Below are 24,097 nucleotides of genomic sequence, written 5' to 3' on the forward strand. Positions count from 1 at the left end.
ACTCCATCAGCCGAAGTCCACCGACGTCTGGGCTGGATGGACGTAAAGTCAATCCACAAACATCCACAAAGCCCTCCTACTACATAAGGCCCTGAACAACCAACTACCGCCGTACATGCGCCGGATTTTCACATACTGTAGGGATAGAGCGACCAGAAGCACCAGACAAAGCGCGACTGATCTCCTTGCGGTACCGATGCCATTAAGAGAAATATACCGGAGATCCCTAGCCTACTCAGGCTCTCTTGTATGGAACGCTCTTCCGCAGCATGTTAGAGCAGCACCTACTCTTAGAACCTTTAAAAGACTGCTAGTATCGTAACTGACTGGACGACTTTGGACACAACGAGTTATGAGTTATTTATTAGTTATTGCCATTTTGTTTATTTATTTACTTTGTCTGAGTTACCTTATGTATAAAAAATATTACTTTGTTTTCATTTGTGAGCAAGTAGTATTTATGTTATGACCCCCTGACACTCCTCCACGCTCGACCTCTATGAAAAGCGGCCGAAATAGCGGCCGATTAGAGCATGTAACACTGTTACAGATCGAGTTGAAATAAAGGCTCAAACAAACAAACAAACACCTGACACGACGAGGGCACAGTGATATTGTATTCGTTCAATGAGTTGTGCTTCCTCACTTGTCGTCCCGTGCCAGATGACATCGCCATACTTCAGACAGGGGCGTATATATGATTTGTAAAGAGATTCGAGGGTATTGCGAGGTAGTTTAAATTTAAGGCCACTAAAGAGGTCAATGCTTTTGGATATCTTGGATGCAATGTAATTAATATGGGAATTCCATGACATATTTGAGCACAAGATGACCCCAATATGCTTATGGGTGTTGACAGACTTTATAACACAGTTGTTAAGAAGGAGTGGTGGGTGAACTAGGGGTTCGCGCTTGGCTGAAAAGCACATTTCTTCCGATTTTGTCGGATTTAGTTCCATGAGCCACTGAGTGGCCCATGTATGTATTTTGGACAGGTCAGAGTTCAAACAAACAGCGGAATCGAGGGGGTTTTCAGCAGTCTGGAGAAGGGAGCTGTCATCGGCGAAGAGGAAAGGGAGGGAAACAAGATCATTTACAATGTCATTTATATAAATAAGGAAAAATAATGGCCCTAGTATTGAACCCTGTGGAACTCCAGCGTTGGTGGTGGCCCAGGGAGATTAGGAAGGCTGCTCGATCGGCGTATAAATGCGCGTGACCTTTTCGCTGCCTGCCAGGGTGAGTCGGCTGCAGTTCCGGTGCGCTCCGCAGGAGGCCATTTAAAAGAGTGCGGCATAATGTCAAAAAAACGATAACTTTTTGTACTTTTTTGTTATTTTGTACATCGTACCCTATATTTGAACATATTCGTTTCTCGTGCTTTTCTATGGTACCCACTGTATTTTTATCCGAGTCGATGTCAGTCACTTCCGGGTCCTTAACTATAGAAATCCCCATAGGCGAAAAACTGTGTTCTGCTACCTTAAACCCGAGAAATTCAACATTGCAAATCCAAGATGGCGGACCCCAGCTGGTAGCTTCAATAAATATGTCGTCATTTTGACGTAGCTTCTGTTGTTATGGACAACAAAACAAACGAACGTAGGCTAGCAGATATCATTTCATATTAAATTAATTGGTTGACATGTTAGCGGTTTCAGTCAATAGGAATAACCTAAATGTGGACGTGGTGTACCGCAATAAGTTGTTGTGATAGTCAAATCGTGCTAGTATATCATTCACCGAAAATCTAATTGTATATACGATGAGTAGTTCAGAGCTTTTTTGGTGGGGTTAAAGTAAAAAACAAATGGCCAGTTAGAATCTCATTATCCACGATGACTTCACTATTTACCTAAACGTAAAAATTGAATTATTAAACAGTGGGGGAGGAGGACAAGAACCGAAAACAGTTTCAATATTTCAATTTTCTTTACGGGTTAGAATACAAGATTAAAAATGTAACGTTACAATCAATCGGCATGTTTGAAAAATATCATTCATGGGTACAAGCTGATAAATAAAGAAGATACCATTACAAGCAATATCATAGTATATGTAACATATCTTTGAAATGGTATCTATAAACAATCAAGGCACAAGATACACATGTATGAAAACCCATACTGATTTGATATAAATGGGTCAAATAAGGTATCGGGAATATTACACTGAATAACTGTCACTGATCCATTAACCCTCAAACACCCGAACTTTTTTTGTGACGTTAATGCCCGAACGGGGTCCAAATGGACCCCATTTGGTTCCTTTAAAATTTATATTCCTTTTTGCACTTTTTTAGTGATATTTGCACATATATTGGTTAAAGATAGAGAAAGGTATATTTTGGCATAATTAAGTGTAAAAATTCATGCTCATTATCATAATTTATGCAAAAAACGTTGATGCCTACAGGTATGAACATGGGGTTAACCTTTGACCTCATATGATTGTCAAAGGTCTGAAAACTCTGAAAACCTGATGACCTAATGCCTGAGGTTGAGGTTACTTGGCAAACTGCATAATATTAAAGCAATGATGCTTCCTTGAAGATATATTGAGGACATCAAAACAATTTGTGTGTAGGAAAGTGCAAAAAATGGCTGGGGTCCCAGATGGTCTTACATCAGACTTCCCGTTTTTATTTTTACAAATTTGTGTTGATCTCCCAAAAAATTCAGGAAAACTTGAAGAAGAGATTTATTGACAAATTCACGGGAGGAATTTTTTTTCGAATCAAAAATTTTCAAATAGTACGTAAGAATATACACCTGGGGTCCAAATGGACCCCGTTCGGGTGTTTGAGGGTTAAATTTAGGGTAAGGGGTAAGACTTGTGCGACGCACACATCTGGCTTGTAATGACGAAATTAGCGCATTAAATGCACATGCTTAAGGGATGTGTAAGATTTTTGCATACAGTACGCAAGGCGTCTTGCTAAAGGTGTGCAATGCGTATGTCGAACATGTATTTCTGACGCACTCAACTTTGCGATCGCATTCCTGAAAAATTTTAGGCTAATGTAAAGCGTATATTCTGAGCGTCCCGAAAAAGATGCGTCTTCCCATTAAAAGTGTCTTCATAAAAGTTTTCATTTTTTCACCGTGCTTTTTTAAACCATATAAGTTGGGTCACTAGAGATTGCCGGTGTCTAAAGAAAGGGAAGAAAGAAAATGTAATCCCTGCCTAATATTTTCAGGATTGAAACAGGCCAGCAGGAAACAGCACATTTCTCTCTACGCCTAAGCGGACTTAGCATTGGGGATACATTGATGATGTTGCTCTAAAATGCGATGAAATGTAGGAAACTCACAACACTGAGGAGGTCGTTTAAGGTCGTCGTGGTTGCACCTATAGATGTTGTTCTCGTTCCCCCGACATTCAAGGCCGCTCACAGCCATTCGTCCTGTGCCTAGCCGATACTTGCTCTCTACTCGTCCGTTTGCGAACCCCAGTTGCCGACAAACCACCTAAAAGGTAAAATAACATTTTCATAAGTTCCTATTTTACCTTGAACTAAGATGTTCTTTATACAGCTCCTGTTGTTATGCAAAAGTAGCCTGCAGTTCGTCATGTTTTTGGATGCAAATGGAACATGTAGACAAAAGGCACAGTTCAAATCATTTTTTAAGTCCTAAAAATCTATTATCATTACACACACGTAATAGAAATATACATGTGCAAGAAGGAGAGAGCTGGTATACGTTATGTGTTCCTTCGTTTGGACTTTCAACATTTTAAAAATCATGACTTACTTTTGCTTCTGAATTTCTCCAACCCCAACTACGTCTCAGACATAGAGAACCCCAGGTCCCATTGAGTTTGACCTGGACACGTCCCTCAGACACGGTAGGACCCAGCAACCGGATGCTGTGGTCACGTGTCACGTTATTCGCTTGGTCGTCGGGAGGATTCCACTTCCGGTCGAAGACTATTCTATCATGAGGGGTGCCAACCTGGTAAACAGAGAGAAAGGGGACTTGACTAACAGAATGGTAAAGAGAAAAACATGTCCTTATTTCCAAAAGTTTCGAAACTGATATAGATCACTGCTGACTTGTCTGCATACATTTTCTTTTGTCCACTTTGCATTTTGTCAGTGTTTTACCTTTGTTTCATATTCGCAGTAAACTGCGCTATATAAGTAATTGTGCGTTTGCCTGTGAATTTAATATAAATACTTGATATATAGATATTTGCTTAGTATGTGTTAATAATTAAAATGTTTAATCTAATTAGTATTACTTACTTCGTTAATTATCCTCTTCATCCCCTGCGAGGCATACGGCAATTTTTATATTTCATATATCATGTATCATGATCTATCTTTTATTAGTATATATTATTCTTGGCATATGGTTACACTTACTGCGCTATCACACCATGGTTTATGTTTCATTCTTGGCGACCACATCATGGAACCGAGGTCATGCTGGGGCAAACCCTGTCAATCAAATGAAACCAAATCTTCTCCCACTCACTTCTTTCACTGTATGTGCTTACGAATCGTCTTCATATTGTAAATACTAGTGTAGCAAACGGATGGTGTTCAAATAAAATACCTACAGTTAGTTTGTTAGGCAAATAACACAGGTCGTCTTTGTATTTTGAATAACTTCTTTGTTATCTCTTTTGATATATCTGGGTTGTAGTAGTTCTTATTCCACATATTTGTTAGTAGTTTAATGTCCAGTTATGAAGGCTAGCCCTTTATCCCCCGGCTATTTAGGCAGTCCTGGCAGTAAATCTCTTTGATTATTAATATCACCTTTGAACCAAAACATATGAACTTAGCACAAACGAGTTATCCTTAAAGTTACAACTTACTACTCTTCAAAAATAGGTTTTGATTTTTTCGCGTGTTTTCAAGTTGTTTTTTTGTAATGGGCTTTCTTTTTTTCACCAGTATCTTTTTTTTACGCCAACTCCAAAAAAGGCCTCAAATCACGCCAATAAGCCAAAACTCTGCTTGGAGAGTAACTCACAGCTATCAGCCGTCCCCACACGGTCATGCCGACTCCCTCCGGGAACAACAGCCGAACCCCCGCCTCGATTGTCAGGGTCGCCGCCTCACCGACGATGATTTCATCGGTAACGTTGTACGGACTTCCCGACAGACTGATGGTGTGGTTGTGATAATAGGATCCGCCTACGTCGTCAGAAAGTGCACCGGACCATAACCCAAAGCCAGGTATAACTGAAACCAGAAGAGTCATAGCAATTTATTTGAAGAGATCTTTAAAAGATAACAACACCAGGCTCTAAAATAGGGCACTTTTAATTTCACTGTATTTTTTTACATTGTTGAACATGGTACCAGTTGAGGGGACGCTGAACATGGTACCAGAACACGTATTCCCATTGGGATTTCTGTAGTTAAGTACCATTCGTAGGTGTCTGTCTCTCTTCGACATGGTTAAAATAAACTATGTTTAAATACCTTTGAGGCCCTCTTTTAAATGACTTTCTGAGAAGGTCAACAGGAATACAGTCGGCTTACCAGGTACACAACTACGTAGTTAGGTGCATTTTATACGGGCAGGAATCCCTTCACATTCATGATTGGGCAGTCTGAAACTTAATATTTCTTTGCCACACAGTACAGTTTACTCCTGTATACCTCCTAGCTAGGCTGCAAGAATTTTGTCCGTACGTATTTTATCCCATTGATACTGTTTTCTACGTCTTACGAGAAGCCCTCTCTCTTTAAAAACAAAAATATAGCAAAACAATACACTAAAATTATAAGACTAATAATAAAACTATACAAAAATGATGACAGAAAACAACTAAAGTGAGGCACGTTGGTTTACATCAAAGATTACGGAAACATTTTAGTGTGAACAGTAATGCTGTGTCTTTCTGCTTTTTCGCGAGGCAATTATCAATCGTATATCCTTATATATAAGACTGAGCTACTAATGATTAGCTTGTAACAAAATATTATTCTAACGTACACAAAGCCCAGATTCATGACGAAACAATTAATGTTGCAATTGTAAAAGGCATATTCAAAGTCATCGATGTCAAAATCAAAGTCCAACAAAAACGTCTTGCCCCGTAGAAACAAGTATGGACTTAGCAGGACGGACTCGACTTATCTATCACACAATAAGGTGAAAAAAGTGCAGTGACTAGATGCTGTTCAAACATAGTAAGTGTGGACAGTCTTTACCGGAGTAACATGATAAGCCTCGACACACAACGTTCACGCAAAAATAGCCCTACTTTACTGACCTGCGATTGTTGCGGTTTGGGTCAAGAGCAGGACAATCCCGACGAGATAAACTCTTTTTCCGGCCATATTTTCGCAGTTTTAGCTTAGTTTTTCCTCAGAAAAATCTAGATTTCTTGAAACCTCAGCAACAAGAACGCGAAAAGTGAACCTGTTGCGTAGTTTCCCTGTTAAGAACGGTAATCTTATACTACCTCAAGGACACGTACAGTGCAGAAGGCATTGTGCGCCAGGTGTTGCTATGACGACGCCACGGCAGCCATCTTGTGCAATATAAAACCTGAGCTGCGGCCGACGTTGGCTGGTACAATGACTTGCGATGTATCAATATTTATCTGGTATACATTTCTCGTCAGGGTCAGATGCGGTCACTCCAGCTTTATATTGGGAGGTGTACAGAACAATGTGTAAACACATTGCCGACTAACTTAAACACGCCTGAATATACTAGACTCCTCCTAGGTTTTTCGGTACAGTGTAAATTTAAAACTGTTTTTACATTTATAACGAGCACCGAGCAATGGGGAGCGAAACTTGGCGGCACAACCACGAAATTACGGCGTTTTTGAAAAATGAACTTTCTAAAATGGCATATTGTGCGTTTTTTAGAGGATTTCAAAGAAAAAATCAGAGACAAATGTTTATTCAATGACAAAGGGAGCAGTTTTTCTATGATTCAGTCTATCTTTTCAAGAAAAATCTTGGACCTTCCCCCCCCCCTTGGCTACGGGCATGGTGTGTGTGCACATGTCCCTGTCATACATTCACGAACTTCCCACAGGTAGGCCAATGTTCGGGGGCACTCTGAACAGATTTAAGGCACGTCCACTTTTGCATATGAAGAAAACCAAATTTAGGTCAGATTGATCGATGAAGCCAAATTTGATTCCTTAACACTGCAGACGTACTCCATGTGTAGTTATTGGCAGTCCTCAGTATATGATTGTGTTTATCAATGGTTAAATCATATAAATGTTGAATGTAGAAAGAAATAGGGAATCTAATGATGACATGATGTCCATTCTTGCTAAAAATAGATTCAGAGCTACGAAGAAGGGGAGGACATCTTACTTAAAAAAAAACGCCCGAAAAGAAAAGTGTATACCCAAGTCACAATTGCAATAAAAAAGGGCACCCTTTTTAAAACTTACCACAAGAAAATACATAATACTATTAAACTGGCGCTAAGAATTAACACATTGTGGTCACTTTATTTATCTTCTCTAGACTTGTATTCGTTAGGAAAAAAATTGACAATGTATTTTAAGTTCGTGGTTAAGAATATTCTGTTGTAATACATAGGAACAGCACTATTTTATATTACAACATGACAATCTCATTGACAAGTTTCTTAATCTTATATTATCATATAGCCAAGTGGCGTTGACCAATCAGAAGCCCCTATTCCATATTGATTATGACGCCATGATGTCACAGTTAGCATGATGCAAGTATTGCTAGGTGTTTTTTATTCTCACAAGTGTGCTTTGTTGCACAATAAAGCACGGCCCGGAGCAAACCATTTGCAGGGGAGTTGACTCTTTTTGCTGACATTTGTAGCACGTTTTCTTGTTGAATAGAAATGTTTACCGTCTTGTCATCACCCAATTTATTTAGCAATACAAAACAAAATAAAGACCATGTCAATACATGTGAATTTTGAGCGAAAGAAAACATATTTTCGCCACCCCCACTAATAAGTACATTTCTGTATTGAAACATCCAAATGACCTCAGATGACTTAAAATGGAAGCTTGTTCTATTCTTTTGGCCCAAAATAACCACAAATGGAATGCCGGTTCTATTCCGAAGTTCCGGTGAACTCAAATGAACAGGTAAAATCATCACACTAAAGGGCATACACTTTTAGACAATGGTGTGTCAGAATTTGTCATAGAAGAACTGATTGAGGCCAATTTAGACTCAATATGTGGGTCCTTGGAATCGGGAAAGATGCACAGGAACAGTGGCCAGCGGACGGAAGGATAGATGAGTGACTGTAATGGTTTGTTATATAATTTACATATATGTGTTATACAGGAATGTATTACTCTCCACTGTGTAAGTTTTAAAAGGCTATATGATAATAGCGTTAATGGCCCGCCCTTTCTCGGTGAATATGGTGTGATAAAGCCTTGTCAGTTGCTATAAGCACCTCATAAAGTCACCTCGTTCGCTGTCGCTCACTCGATGGTTTTATTCGGTGGCTATAGCGACTGCCAATGCTTTATCACACCATATTCACCTCGGGGCGGGTCATTAAGCCTAATAGCCAGATAGCGTTGACCAAACAGAGGTCCCCATTTGCTATATGTTATGACACCATAACACAGCCAGAGGTCATTAAAATCCCATAAACACCGGAACCAATCAGCGTCGACCGATAGTCAAGTCAAGTCAAAGTTTATTGCACAGCGATTGTCACGGGTACAATGTATGGCAAATACCAATATTACTATTTGGTATGTGTCTAACATAATGCTGTATATAGGGTCCACGGACACTGTATCTGACAGAGTGTTACAAAGAACTACTGGCTAAAAATATCTCGACTCTACGTGTACGCTCTACATTACGCTAAAATATACACATGAAGGGTACAGTGATAAGTTGTACCTAATTATACAAAACATGTTCTATGGCTACTAAGCAGAGTGTACATGTATACTAAGTTACTTGCCAGGAATGTTAAAATTCTACATATAAATGCTACGAAAAGCTACACTATATACATGTAGTTGATAAAGTATTCAATGACTCTACTTATGCAGCTATTCTAAGATGTCTTTTTTTGCATGGCATTAAAAATATATATCATAACTATATATACAGAAAATGTGTTTGGACATGACATAAGTATATGGAACGTCTCTCTAGATGTGTTGGGTAATGTTTTAGTAGTCTTACATCGGATCATCTGCATTTATTTGCGTCTCTCTACGTCGTATGTGGGGCATATCATCAGAAAATGATATTCATCTTCAACTCCATCTTTGCACGTAGGACAAAATATCTGACTGGCTGGTATATTGTTGTGTCTGCCTTTTTCAATCGCTGGACAGTGTGCTCCGATTCTTAATTTTGTGGTATTAAGTATAAAGGATTTGGTTTGAACAGATAGGAGATAGTCCTCGATGTGAAAGTTTTTATTTTCATTTTTGAGTATGTTTCAAGTTTATTAAACTACTTATCTTTTGCCTCCAGCCAGATAGAAATTTGTCCTTAAGGCGCTCTTTGAATATGGATCCGAAATATTTGGCGTCTGTAATGGGATTCAACCAAATATTTTGGAAGCCATGTCTACAGAGTGTGTCTCGTACATGGACTACCCAGTCTTGCTCTTGTCTAACGACTTCGTGATATGCTTTCTTAACTATTCTGTCTTCAGGGAGGTTGTTTAGTCTTATCCAATATTTGATCAGTTGCGTCTGGATATCTATGTACAGTGGGAATACGCCGGATTCGCCCCTTACAGCAGCAATAACTGAGCTTTTAGGGACGCGGAGAAGTATCTTACAGAAGTTTAGGAGAACATATTCAAAGTCGGAAATCTCGTAAGAAATAGTAGGCTGGACTATTGTTATGTTTTGGTTACATAGTGTTTTGGAATGGTATACAATGTCTAACATGTCATTGTAGTAACTAAGTCGGTAACAACAGGGCGGTTAAATGATGGCATAGAGGATAGGATTGTTTCCCTTCACGGCGAGCCTTGCTGTGAGTGTCATTTCTTTAGCTTTTGTATGTTCTGGAGCCACTTCACGATTGTGTCATAATTGTGTTTCACAGTCTTTACCTTCGGATGGCTTTCGTCTTGGTAAACCTGCCTCATCATATCCAGTGCTTGCGTGCTTATGCGGAAGGCCTTGGGAATATCATGATTGAGTAAACTCGCAGTTCCTAACATAGATAGTGCATCTGCAATGTCAGAATCTGCAGTGTCCTGTCCTCCCATGGTCTTTCTCATGTTTATCTCCTTTTCAAGGTAGCTGATTGCTTTTTGGTAACCTTCGAGATAATACCAGGCAACGCCAAGATTGTGGAGTGAACTTGCTATTTTGTCATGCACTGCATTTTGACCGAAGATATCCTTCCACATCTGAAGTTCTTCTTCATTGTATTTTATTGTTTTCTCAAAGTCCTGCATATTTTGACAAACAGTTCCCAAAGCGTTAAGTGATTCGGCAATGTCAGGGTGTGGTACATCGTAGATGGTTCTGTATATTTCCAGTGACTCTTTGTAACAAGTTAAGGATTTCTCGTAATCTCTTAGTTCATACCTGGCTAACCCCATGTGTTTTAGTACTTTCGCTATTTCAGGAAGTTTTGTGATTTGATCATGTGCGTTTATCATTTCCTCATTGTCATTGTGTGCTGTGCTCCGACCATGTATATTCCTGGGCATCTGTGATTCCTGATTGTAGCTGATGCCTTTTTTGTGATCACTTTTCCCAGAACAGACTGGCCCCTGGTGGCTTAATTTGGCAATGTGAGAATGTGCTATGTTCTGTACATTAAGATTTCTAAATATTTGCAGTGCCTGTTCATAGTAGCTAACTGCTTTCGCATAATCACCCTTTTTATGCCAACCTGATCCCAGGTTGTGTGTTGCTTTGGCAATGTCAGGATGTGCTGTACCCTGCCCATAAACAGTATTAAGCATCCGCAGTGCCTCTTCTTGACAGCCAATGCATTTTTGGTATTCACCTTGGCCTTCCCAAGCTAACCCCAGTTGTTGAAGAGAGTCGGCGATATCAACATGTGCTGTACTTTGACCATGGATATTCCTGTACGTCTGCAGTGCCTCTTCATGGTATCTAATTGCTTTCTTGTAATCTTTCAGGTTGCGCCAGAGAGACCCAAGGTGGTTGCATGCAATACCAACGTTAGCAGGCGATGTACCCTGATCACTGTACACACTCCTATACATCTGTAGTGCAGCTTCGTTGCAGCTTATAGCTTTTTCATAGTCATTTTGGACATACCAAGCAGATCCCAAGTTGAGGAGTTGGCTAGCAATATCACAATGTTTTGCATTTGGACCATAGATACCTCTGTACATCTGTAGTGCCTTTTCGTGGTAGCTGATTGCCCTTTCCTGATCACCTTTGTCATGCCAGGCTTGCCCCAGATTGTGGAATGCTGCAGCAATATCAGGATGAGCTGTGCTCTGGCCATAGATTGCTGTGAACATTTGCTGTGCCTGTTCGTAGTATATTATTGCTTTGCTTGTGTCACCACGGTGCTGGGAGGCTCTTCCCAAGTTGTTAAGTGCAGTAGCAATATGGGAGTGTGGTGTGCTAGGGCCATAAATGGTTCTTAATGCCTCAAGTGCCTCTTCACAATAGGACATAGCTTTTCTGTTATCGCCATAGACCTGCCAAGCTTGGCCAAGGTTGTTGAGTAAAACTGCAGTGAGTGGATGTGTTGTATCTGAACCAAACAATGTCCTACACATCCTCAATGCCTCTTCATAGTACGCCAAAGCTTTCTTCCAATCTCCTAATTCTTGCCAAGCATTTCCTATGATGTTAAGTGATTTGGCAACATTGGGATTTTCTGTCATTGTGCTGCAGTGTTTCCTCTCAATCTGCAATGCCTCTTCACAGTACTCAATTGCCTTCCTATGATTGCCCAGCTTAATGTACAATTCCCCCAACCCATTGAGTGCAGAGGGAACCTCAGGATGTGTTGCACCGGGACCATACATAGTTCTTAACATCTGCAGTGCATGGTTGGTGTACACGATTGCTTTCCAGCAGTCCCCAAAATGGCCCCAGCTACCTCCCAGCTTCCTGAGTGAAGAGGCAATGTCAGGATGCGCTGTGCCATAGACGGATTTTCTCATCTCCAGCGCTTGTTCATGGAGGCTAATTGCTTCCTTGTAGTTACCAAGATGATGCCAACTTGTCGCAAGGTTAGACAACGCGTTCGCAATGTCAGGATTTGCTGTATTCTCACCATAGACATCATTTGTCATGTTTACAACCTGTTTTTGATATGCAAGTGCTTTATTGCTATCGCCCAAGTATCCCCATGATGAAGCCAGATTGCTGAAAGATAAGGCAATGTTGGGATGTGCTGTATTTTGACCATAGGCCCCTTTGAATATTTGCAGTGCCTGTTCATAGTAGCCAATTCCTTTCTTGTATGCACCCAAAGAAATCCAAGCTGCTCCAATATTGTTGAGTGATAAGCCAATATCTGGGTGTACGGTATTCAGCCCATACAGAGCCCTTACTATCTTTAACGATTCTTCATGATATGTGATTGCTTTCATGTGGTTACCCATTTTATCCCAACATGTCCCTACATTGCTTAATGACCTGGAAACCTCAGACTGCGATGTGTGTAGACCCTGGATGTTTCTTCGGATGCACAGTGCTTGCTCGTGGTACATTACAGCTTTAATGTCGTCTCCCAGGCTCATGTAGATGTTTGCCGTATTTTCCAGGGCCCAAGCAATGTGGTGATGTTCTGTACTTGGGTAATAGATGTTCCTAAACATCTGAAGTCCCTGCTCACAATAGTCCAATGCTTCCTTACACTTGCCAAGATGTTCTAGGCTTGTGCCAAAGTTAATAAGGGCTGTAGCAATGTTGGGGTGTTCTTCAGTAAGACCGTGAATTGCTCTGCTCATTTGAAGGCCCTCTTCTTCGAAGCTGGCTGCTTTCTTGTAGTCACCTAGCTCTCCATACGCGATTCCAAGGTACGCAAGTAACATTTCGGTAATTGGCTGTGCTGTGTCCGAGATTGGCTGGATTGCTTTCTCAAAGTGTCTAATTGCCCTTCTATGGTCTTTTAGCTGCATACACATGATGCCTTTTACCATAGGTGAGTCATCAAATAATACAACTGAAAGCAACTCTTGCGAAACATTTTGAGAAACTTTTTGGCTGTTTAATTCCTTTGTTAATACATTTTTCAAAGGAACCGCAGTGTAGTAATACCTGAAAAGCTGTGAGCTCTCCGAAACGTAGAACACTTTCTGAAGTCTGCTTAGTGTGTCAACTTTTTGTTTTGACGTCTCAATGGAAGCCAAGGCTGACATGTTCTCATTCTGTCCGCCATTTGCGTTGTATGTTTTTAGTCGGAGTTCTGCAGAGATGGTGACCAGCACCCTCAGATGATGTGCATTCTCAGCACTGATGGCATGTGTGGATTCCATTGCATCTATTGTGTTCCAAACACTGGTCGGTATGACACGTGAGCAAAGAGCGCAGCAATCCACTGCAAGGGACGGCATGCGATAGATTTCTTTCTTTACGTCAATAAGCTTAGCAGTGAGCTCCTGTTTTTCATACTTCCCCATGTTTTCCCTCCATGTGTCCTGTGCCTCCATTAGAGCCATCTTGCCTTCATCATTGGTTAGTACATCGTGCACCATCGCTCGGTACTCATCAAGTAAACCCTTGTCTCCTACCATTAAACATGGGTTCCTTAATATACTAGCAAGATGGTACCCTTCGTTTATGTACACAGTGGCATCAGTTACAAGTGTATAGACCATGTTGCCTGGGCTGTGGATGAGTTCACTTGCAGGTTTGGTAGTGGTTGCCTGTCTGCCCAGTGGAGTCTTGCTTGCCCTTGGCATGGAACCATCGAATGCAAACCCACGCGGTGTTACAGAGTCATAGTACCAGTCATCAAGGGGGTCCTCTGAGTAGAAGTCATTCAGGCTTCTTATTCCCAGTGCAGGGAGAATGGTTTCTCCAAGGTTGACCACTTTCAAGTGTAGATAATGGGTAAGGGTGCGAAAATACACGAGACATTCTTCAGTCTCTTTTTCTGTCAAGATGGCAAACTCTAGATCTGAGTACGGAGTTACCAGCTCTGTTGCCTGTGAACCCATACCCATCAGGGCATACTTACAGGGAGGGGGACCCATTAACCCAATACACTCATCTACAAGCAGACTGATGAATCCATTCCTTTCTTGAGCTATTCTTTCAAACAACTGCCTGACAGACTGGACACGTTTCACCTCTTCCTCTTTGACACACTGGTTATCTTCATCATGTATATAGGGATCCAGCTGCTGGTCAATGGTTTCCATCTCTAATTTGATCTGGTCCCTCATATCCATTAAATATTTCTTGTGTTTAACTTTCTCTACCGTTTGTACATTGTGATCAAGACCTAATACATGTTTCACAAATACTTCTTCTGTGAGCTTAATTGCATTCTCTAAATGACCATTAATATCAGTATCACTTGACCTGGCTATTGCTGCATTGTAGAGTGCTGTTGCTTTGACGAAGTCTCCCCCATCCCCTGCCTGCTGACCTCGCATTCTATAGACGTCACCCAACTTGTATAGGGGCTCCACCTCTCTCTGGTATTGCTGAACAGTTGAGTCTGGATAGAAAATTAACTATGTAATCTTTATTTCTAACACGATAAATATATAATAAGCATGGCACTGCATGTTGGGCAGATACCACATGCCGTTGTCTAATTGTAACCTTTAAGTAACGTATACATGTCACGTGTCGCATGTTAAAATTTTCAATAATCATTGTAATTCATCCTTAATTAACATTAAGGAATCATAGAATTTACACATACTTATGCAACTTAGGTCATTAGTTTTGCGTAACTGGTATTTGTTATATATATATATATATTAACTACATAAACCATGTCTGCCTGTGTTTCGTTCCCAATTACATATATCATAAGCTTGGATATTTCTTTAATGTAATTCAGCTGAATTTTCTCATCAATTATGCATATTGCATGTATATTTACATAATTGTCACATTATCATGTCAATCATCACTTAAACTACCTACATACGACAAATGATGATGTTCTGTCAACCTATTCTTGAGTTATTCTCTTTTGAATATTTTAAACAACCGGCCCTGCAGTTCCAATGCAAGGTGTTTGGGGGAGAGCAAACTTACTGCACGTCTTTCCCAGTACAAGAGCTACCTGTCATTCAGATTTTGTGACCCTAACATGTCTACATCATGAGATATCAGCACCGAAAGTTCAACTGCAGTACCATAACAAGCCGATAGGGGGCCCTTAATCAAGCCATTTCTATGTCTTCTTAGTCCCTACCCACCTACCAAATATCAAGACAATCCACTTTAGCCTTCTCGAAAACATAACCTTCTTAGCGAAGGTAAAGATTCGTGTCCTCCTGTTGAGCCCTCCACTCCGCAACGCGTGACGTCGGCCTTGTAGGCCAAATGGGACTGGGGTTGTTATTACGTCCATGAAAAATGGAGGTATTGTTTTTGGTGTGTCTCTGTGTGTGTCTGGGTGTGTTTCCGCTTTTAACCTTGACCTTCGTCTTCCTAGTTTGCATAATTAATGAGGACATGCTAACCCTCAACAGTACCCCTTCCCGGACTGATTAATCCGTACGCCTGGGGTACGCGCGGACCCCAAGACAGTTTTTTGCTAATTTTTAGAAATTATCAACATACTACCAGCTCAATTGCTTTGCGAATTGATGTGTGAACCTCTGAGTCCACATTACGTACAAAAATCATACATTTTGACCTTTTCCTATTTTTTGGTCAAGAAAAGACAAAAAAGAAGAAATACCCGATTTTTGAACCCTATTCAGACCGAGTGGTTTTTTGAGGCCCACGCCAACTTTAATCTCAAATAACGCATGAACGGCTTCAGCTAGAACCATGAAATTTGGTGGACACTTCTAAAATATATCTGGGAAAAATTAAATATCAGTTAAATAAGTTAATGATTTTTTGTGTTGCCATGGCAATGGGTTTCTGACAGGCAGTTTTATGTGAAAAATCAGTAATTTTGGGTTAAACATTAAAATTTTCTGGGTTTTATATTGAATAACTGTTCCTTTCTGACATTAATAACATCTTACATAATTAATGATAATTTAAATCATTTAGTATTAATAATATATGCTAATTTGATGACGTCATTGGTCAAAATCCAAGATGGCGGACCATATTATTAGCTCTGACGTCATATGACGTCATAATTACACCAAAGTTGTTAGAATTTAATTTTATTGTTACACCATTCTCTGAAAGGTCGGTGGCCATAAGATAAGTGCATAAAAATCATATAAAAACGGAAATAAAGTAATGTATAAAAACGCCAGTGTATGATTACGATTGAAAGCCGGCTGGGGTCAGCGCGGACCCCCCAAAAAAATCAGATATAAACATTTCTAGAAATGGGGGAAACTGATTTTTTGCACTGTTTTGAGGGACAACTTTGTGGGTTACAATTACCTAAAATTTTAGAAAAAAATCTTTAGAAACAAAAAAAATATTACAGAATATATAGTGCTGGGGTCCGCGCGGACCCCAGGTGTACTGTTTAGGGTTAAAATGAAGTATGACAAAGGAGAGGAACTTTACACGAAAAATATTAAATGAATCTAGAAAACCATGAATTAAACTAGATTATGCCACTTACGACCTTATTCCCATAGTAAGTGAGACAAATAAAAAAAGCATTTACAAAAACTCATATTTCATGGAGGTATGAGATCTCCGAATTCTTGTTACAAATTGTCATCATTTTAGTACTATTCTGCCTTTCAATTTATACTTTTATTCCCCTGAAAGTTCAGATCTTTATGGCTCAAAACGAATAAAAAGACAAATATAAAAACAGTAACACTTATATATTTCATGGAGGTATGGAACCTCCAAATTCTTATTTCAAATCTGGCTTGTATATTGTCTTGTTTACTTTAGGTTCTTACACTTACCTCTGGTATGTACCAGCTTAAGTGCAGCTGCAAAGTGCTGCTCTGCTGAGTCCAGGTTTGCTTGCTGTAGGGACGAACTGCCTTTCTCTATGTGTACTTTGTACTGGCTGTAAATTAGATGCAACTTTGTTTCTTTAATCCTGTGTGGATATAGATATAGCTATAGGACACGAACTCGATATATTTAAGTATAACGGCTGATATCAAACGGCAAATCAGAAATCAAAGTCTAGGGGTCGCTTTTGATACATGCTACTCATGTGATACATGGGTACGTAGTAGGTTATTAAGCAGATTTTAAATAGAAAGATAAAGAAAAAACAGTGGAAGAGGCTTAAGATGTGAGATGGATGTGACAAGGATGTGGAGGTGATTTGATCAAGATCCAGAATCTTGTCTTACAACTGGTTTCAATTGGCAAAAGTTAAACGTCTTCAAGTATATAGTTAGTTGTTTATTTGAACTCCCTACCTTGAATCATAGTCAGTGTTGGTGCCATCTTCAGACTTGGACCTGGCATCCGACTGGTTTTCTCCTTTATCTGTCCTTCGGTACAACAGCTGGAGAAAGTGACGATTTAATTTGCTTTATTCAGTCCAAACTTCTTTCAATGTTTAAATTCTTATATGCACAGTTGAATTTTCAAATGTTTCATAGATGCAGCTATCATGCAAATTAACTCATGTATTTGCATAATTTATGCCCCATAATATTATCCTTTACTTACACAAATATGCTGTGATTTAACACTATGATATTTTTACATTTTGCAAATTATCAAAATCAAATACTTAGTCTGATATACATACCTGTTGGATTGACCCCTCCACCTTCTCTGTATACCTGATGCGATGAAGTAGAGTCTGTTTCGCGTCTGAGACCTCACAAATTGTTAAGGCCTTGTTGTACATTGCAGCTGCCTTGGATAACTGTGAAGTATCAAAAGTTTTCTTCCCCTCTCCAAGGTAAAAATCTCCCAGGGATTTTATGACCTCTTGTTCCAGAACCGTGTCACCGTTCGCTATTGCTGTCACTAGGGCCTGTATGTAGGTGTCTTCAACGAACTGAAATTCTTCATTGCCCACATTTTGTTCCAGCCTATCGCAAATCTCTGCTACCCTTAAGACATTGTTATCTACAGTGCCCAAATATTCTTCAAACAACCATTGTGGTCGTGGACTGTACCCCTGCAGCAGTTGCCTAGAGAGTTTTTCCGTGTAGCTGGTACAATGTTTCAGTGTTTGCCCTATGTCTGGATCTGTACAGCGCAGCAGGGCAGCAGCATACAGGGCAGCAGTCCTGTCAAACTCTGCTGCATTTTTCCCGAGCTTGGCTCTCTCCAAGTGCAAATCTCCAAGACTTTTCAATACTTCTGTCTCCGTCTTTGAGTCATTCTTGACAATAGCGTCTCTCAGAGCCCTTCCATAAGGCAGAAGAGAGCCATTATCATATTCCGACATGTTGGTATGCAGGTCCAAGCACTGTAGTTCGTCACACAGGGTCATCATTTTGCGATCGTAACTTTCTCAGCTGCTATCACCCAGTGGTTTCTTGTCCTGTTTTCGTTGGAGGACGAAGCACCTTGGTTAGCTTATTCCAGGTCAAAATAAAACAGAGGTAACGAGAATGAACTGTAGCATTTTGGGCATTCCCCTGGCGAAAACATTGTAGCGTCGCGTATGTGCGAACACCCGGAAGTTACAAGTTTTAACCGCCGACCGGTCGACCGGGAGGAGGTTAGAGGTCAAAGGGCCTCACCAAGGAATCCCACAATCCCTTGCGGTTATAATTACCTTCGCCGAGGTTATGTTTTCTTAGAGGGTCTGCATGCCCTTTTTCGTTAACCGTTATGGGCTATTTTAATTTACCGTTAATCGTTGCCGGCCCGCTCTAATTCAACGTTAAGCGTTATCAGTATATTCCTCGTGAAGCGTTATCGGTCGTTTTAATTGAACGTAAAACGTTATTTGTCATCCTGAATTCAGCGTTAAGCGTTAATGAATAATTCTTCGTTACGCCTAATTTTGCCTATCAAAGTGCAGGAAAATGCGCCATTGAAGGTTTAAAACTACAAAATTTTCCTGGGGAGAATGCCCCCGGACCCCCCTAGATTGCTCGCGCCTTTGGCGCTCGACTCGCGCTTCTGCCCTTTGGCTCTAGCCAGAATCAGTATACCTTCAATTTCCGGAAGTTTGCGGAGAGTTACAGAATTTTTTTAACGAATCCGTCAACCTTGACAGGCAAATTAACAAAAATCTTGAGTAAAATATGAAAACATCAGAAGGACCGACAAACACTCTCAACACCATGATTTGCCTCTCAAAATGCGGGAAATTGCGTTTTTGAAGGCTTAAAAATCCTAAATTTCCCGGGGGAGCATTCCCCCGGACCCCCCTAGATTACGAGCGCCTTCGGCGACTCCCCTCTCAAAAATCCCATCGGTAAAACTGGGGCAGACTGAAAAAATGCAAGCTGCCGAAGTCGACTCGGACACCCGGTATTTGTGGACGCACTCGGGGACCAGGGCAGGTGGGAAACACAGGGAACACCTACCTTTAATGCATGCTTCATTACATGTAAGGTATACGTAATTTTGTCAGTGATCACCTTTCCTCACAAAGCGAGATACCAAATCCAGTGCAGCTCGAAAAAAAAGCCTGTCAATTTACCGTTAAGCGTTGCCGGCCGTCCTGAATTTACCGTTAAGCGTTACCGGCCCTGCTGAATTTACCGTTAACCGTTGCCAGGACCCCCCCATGCAGACCCTCTTCTTAGGCGTTCGTGTGCGTGTCTGTGTGCCTGTAAACACGATCACTTGAGAAGGCTTAAATAGATTGGTAGGTAAATAGGTCTTGAGAAGACCTGGGAGTAATTAGATTTTGGACCCCCTGGCGGATTGTTCTGGTACTGCAGCTGAACTACCGGTTTTCATATCTCATGATCTAGATATGCTAGGGTGGCGAAATTTGGATGGTATGTAGCTCTTGTGCTGGGGATGAAGATAAGACTGTCTTATGGTGTAGAATATGATCAACTGATATAATTAATGCAATCCAATTTGCATAATCAGAGGGATTAATATATAATTTCTGAGTTATAAAGGCTAATAAACACCATTTGGCGAAGGTATGAGATCGTGGAACTCTAGTTTATATTGTTGTAATAAAATTGTATATTGTTTAGCCCCCACAACCTTTCTTAGGAATGAAATGGTATTTAAAGTTCGTTGTTTAAAATATTCTGTTGTAATACATAGGATATTCGCGGTGTAATATTCAACCACAAAATCCACGAGAATCACGCCACATGCACAGCAAACATTTTGTTACCCTCAATACCTTTAGATTGACAAATTTGCTGTATACAACAAAGTATATCATGTACCCCCCCCCCTCTTCAACAAGGCTAATGGACTAGACTAATTGTTCTTAGGACTCATTATTGTGCACGAGTGTTGCCACCTGACATTAGGACGAAATGCCAAGGACGTACCATATATATCACAAAGAAGACAGCCCATATGGAACTGTCACCAATAACCAACAATTCCCAATATTTAATTGTAATGACTTAAATTCGTTGTAGGAATCTTTTTTATTCCATGTTCTATGTTGCCGGCTGCCAAAAAAAAAGCGAAACTACAGAAACCAGTGTAATACAAAAGAATCGCATATTCGTGGTGTACAGGTCTCCATAAAAAACGTGACAATTAAGCCATAGCGTACATTTAGAGCTTTACTTTACATTTAGACTTAATTCAATGTATGCAGTACAAACCTACCATGCACAAAAAAATCATGTACCCTCAAAGGCTAATGGAATGCGCTAATTACTCATACTGTGCACGAGTTTGTCCACCGACGAAATGTCAAGTGTCGTCACCACAGCTTAGGGCCCAGTCGGAGTCAGAAGTCACCGGGTGGGTTTGATTTCCCCGCCGCCGGACCGACACAAGGTGAGCACCGATCTCCAAATTCTGTCCATTCTATCTTTTTAAACTATACATCCACAAAGGGTCAACCGTATTTGTTGGTATAGAATACACCAAAAATATGTTCCAACACGTAAAAAGTACTAAATTTTTGGCCGACATACTGCATTTTTGCCACTTTTAACCATTATTTGCCCTACTACGTTACTAACTAGTTATTTATGTTCATTAGGCAGGCTGCAGTAGGTCAGACAATGTTTCTTCGCGTGTAGTTTTCGTTTAGGTACGCATTCAAGCTAGCCATGGTAGTATACGTGCATATGGGAGTATGGTACACTGAATTCAATTAACATTGTCATTATGTGTTCTATCAATGACCTATGTCGTAATTGACCATCTAATTAGTATAATTAACTATTGTTAGCTGGAATCCTTCGTGAGAACATGAAATATTTGTCATTTTTGTCATTTCAAGTGGCACAAGCGTCCAAACCAAGGGCAGTCTTTGGGTAGCCATACAAAGCCTAGCTTTTGTGTTACAAAAGGATGTCTGTGGTTGGATCTTTCACAGTCTGAATATATGACGTCCAAATTGTAAAACAGTGAATTTGAGCACATCGTAAAATCAGCATTGGATCAAAGGGTAATCTAGCCGCCAATTATTGTTCGAACGATTGTAGGTAAATACAAAGCCTCCGTAATTTAGCACGGAATCTGTTAGTTCTACTAGATAACAGGGAAAGTATGTCTTGTAACACCTTGAGGCATTTTGTTAGTGCCAGGCAGTTACCGGCACCATGTTGGCTTCGAACAAAAGAAACTTGTTGAGCGGGTTCAGAGGCGAATCCTTGTGGCTTTAGGTTGCCCTCACGTTTGACTCTTGGGGACATGTGATATAAATGCGTTGTAGGTATACTGTCATTGAGACGTAATTGATTTCTTTAATTCTAAGTTGCAGGTTACTTCATACGTCAAGACTCATTGGTAAGGGTCATTGACAGATTCTTCGCTTCGTACTTCAGAACTCCAAAAGTCACAACCGAGCGCCCGTTTCTGTATGTGAGTTATCTCTCTAGTTTTACCAATTCGTATACCCGAGTTCAGCGTGTGCTGTGCGTATAAGAATGATCACCAATTTACCTATAAACTTTACGTTTCTAGAACCCCCCTCCCCATTCAGACCCTCCGATAGCCTTAGGGAACCACCTCGCTCGACCTTGGAACACAACAGAGATTTGATCGACTTATCTCACTTAACACAATTGGTTGTTTATAGGTCTTAATCAACCTCAAATTCTTGCTTAAAACCCATTAACAAAATATTCTCCACGATGTGCAACAACTTCATCTAGACATAATATTTAGGGGAATTCCAAAGATACAACAACTCAGTTAACAGGGGTTTTTGGATATAGAAATTAGTCTCTAGTTATCAGCCCAACATTTTTCTTTCTTCCTTAAAAATACTGGTGCAATCTTAAGACGTTTGGAATAGGACAATCAGGTTGGGTTAAGACTTTAGATTTTTAAAGACTTTCAAAATATACTTTTTACTACTCTTTGATTTTGAAGAAAACATGTGATTAATTGGATCTGTACTGGCCGTGCGCAATGATACACATTCTAAGGTCATGGTTGGTCATGTTTACATACTGAACCAACCGGGCGTGAAATTATCAAAAAAATACATTTCACATAAACGTATTTTTTTCTCTCTCTGGCCAAGAAACTAGACCGTCATTGCTTTCCATTGCGCATCGAATATGACATGTTAAATAGGTCTCCAAGCACGTGTTTTTAAAATGTCTTTCTGTATGTATTATATGGTACTTCCCATCGGCAAAACATAAACATTGGAAATTTTAGTTTCTGTGATCACAAAGGTACGAAATTATTGCATTATTAAAGGTTCATTTCTTATTTATTGACTATGATATTTGTTTAGTGTGTGACTGCTATGGGACCGGTGAGGTGAGGTGACATAATCGTTACTCTAGATCTTCAAATCCCAGAATGAATGAATGTCAGTTGACCATATGTTGAATTAAATATTTTGGCCTTTCTTTAGGAGCAGAGCCATAGGATTTGTACTCTGATTGAATTAATCTTTTTTCCAAAATTGCACTAATGTATTTACACATACATAATACATATACATACATTTTTAATGGATAAAAAGGCAACTGCCTGTGTGATCCATATCTGAAACCTTAAAACTACTACATTACAATAGATAAATTACAAAAATAATAAAATATACATTGTCCTCGCTAATACATGTACTTTGGCGATAGTTACTTAAACGTTCAGATTTACAATGTTAGAGTTGTACTTATAATGTCCAGAGTTCAGAGTTATTTATGATCATGTTATAATGTCCAGAGTTCAGTAGTTTCTAACATTAAACGTTCAGATTTACAATGTTCAGAGTTGTACTCGTCTTGTAATGTCCAGAGTTCAGAGTTTATTATCAAGTTGTAATGTCCAGAGTTCAGTAGTTTGTAATATCCAAAATATCAGAGTTTGTAATGTTCAAAATTCAGAGTTGTAATGTCCAGAGTTCAAAGTTGTAATGTTAAGAAGTTGTAATATCAAATTATGTGTATTCCGTCCCCCTCCAGTAACTGTCCAGTCTTGACTTAAAAGAGTTAACAGTGTCTGCTGCCACAACATCTGCGGGAAGGCTATTCCAAGCATTTATTGCTCGTACACTAAAAGAGTTTGATCTAGTTAACTTCTTCGCTTGTGGTTTGGCGATTTTGTATGGATGGCCTCTGGTACGTCCATCTACGTTTAAGTTGAACAGCCGGCCTGGGTCGACACGGTCGAAACCCTTGACGAACTTGAAGACTTGTATCACGTCACCTCTTTTGCGGCGGTGCTCAAGAGTAGGAAGTTGCAGACGACGTAATCTGTCCTCGTAGCTGATTTCTCTGAACCCAGGTACAAGTCGCGTCGCCTTGTGCTGTACTCTATTCAGTAGCTCCTGGTCACCTATAGAGTATGGACCCCATATCACATTACCATACTCTATAATGGGCCGAACCATAGTTTTGTACAACAGCGGTACGGTTGTCTTGTCAAGTCGTGGTACGGTTGTCTTGTCAAGTCTTGTCACACACACACACACGCGCGCGCGCGCGCGCACACATGCACACACACACACACACACACACACACACAACAAAAGAGTCGTCCCTTTACCCGAAAGGAA

At 40.2% G+C, this 24,097-nt stretch overlaps 1 protein-coding gene across 1 annotated transcript; it reads right to left on the bottom strand.

Moving 5' to 3' along the window:
* Positions 1-9,080: 9,080 nt before the first annotated feature.
* Positions 9,081-18,646, bottom strand: LOC109462532 (tetratricopeptide repeat protein 28-like). Its single transcript, XM_019759083.1, has 4 exons — positions 17,762-18,646; positions 17,424-17,512; positions 16,953-17,059; positions 9,081-14,593 (listed from the first exon to the last, which is right to left on the bottom strand). Exons 1-4 carry the CDS (start codon positions 18,458-18,460, stop codon positions 9,960-9,962), a joined length of 5,529 nt encoding a protein of 1,842 aa, XP_019614642.1. The 5' UTR covers positions 18,461-18,646; the 3' UTR covers positions 9,081-9,959.
* Between the last annotated feature and the right edge of the window lie 5,451 nt (positions 18,647-24,097).

The sequence above is a fragment of the Branchiostoma belcheri genome, unplaced genomic scaffold (assembly GCF_001625305.1).
Source record: "Branchiostoma belcheri isolate BF01 breed outbred unplaced genomic scaffold, Haploidv18h27 scaffold118, whole genome shotgun sequence".
Taxonomy (NCBI): domain Eukaryota; kingdom Metazoa; phylum Chordata; class Leptocardii; order Amphioxiformes; family Branchiostomatidae; genus Branchiostoma; species Branchiostoma belcheri.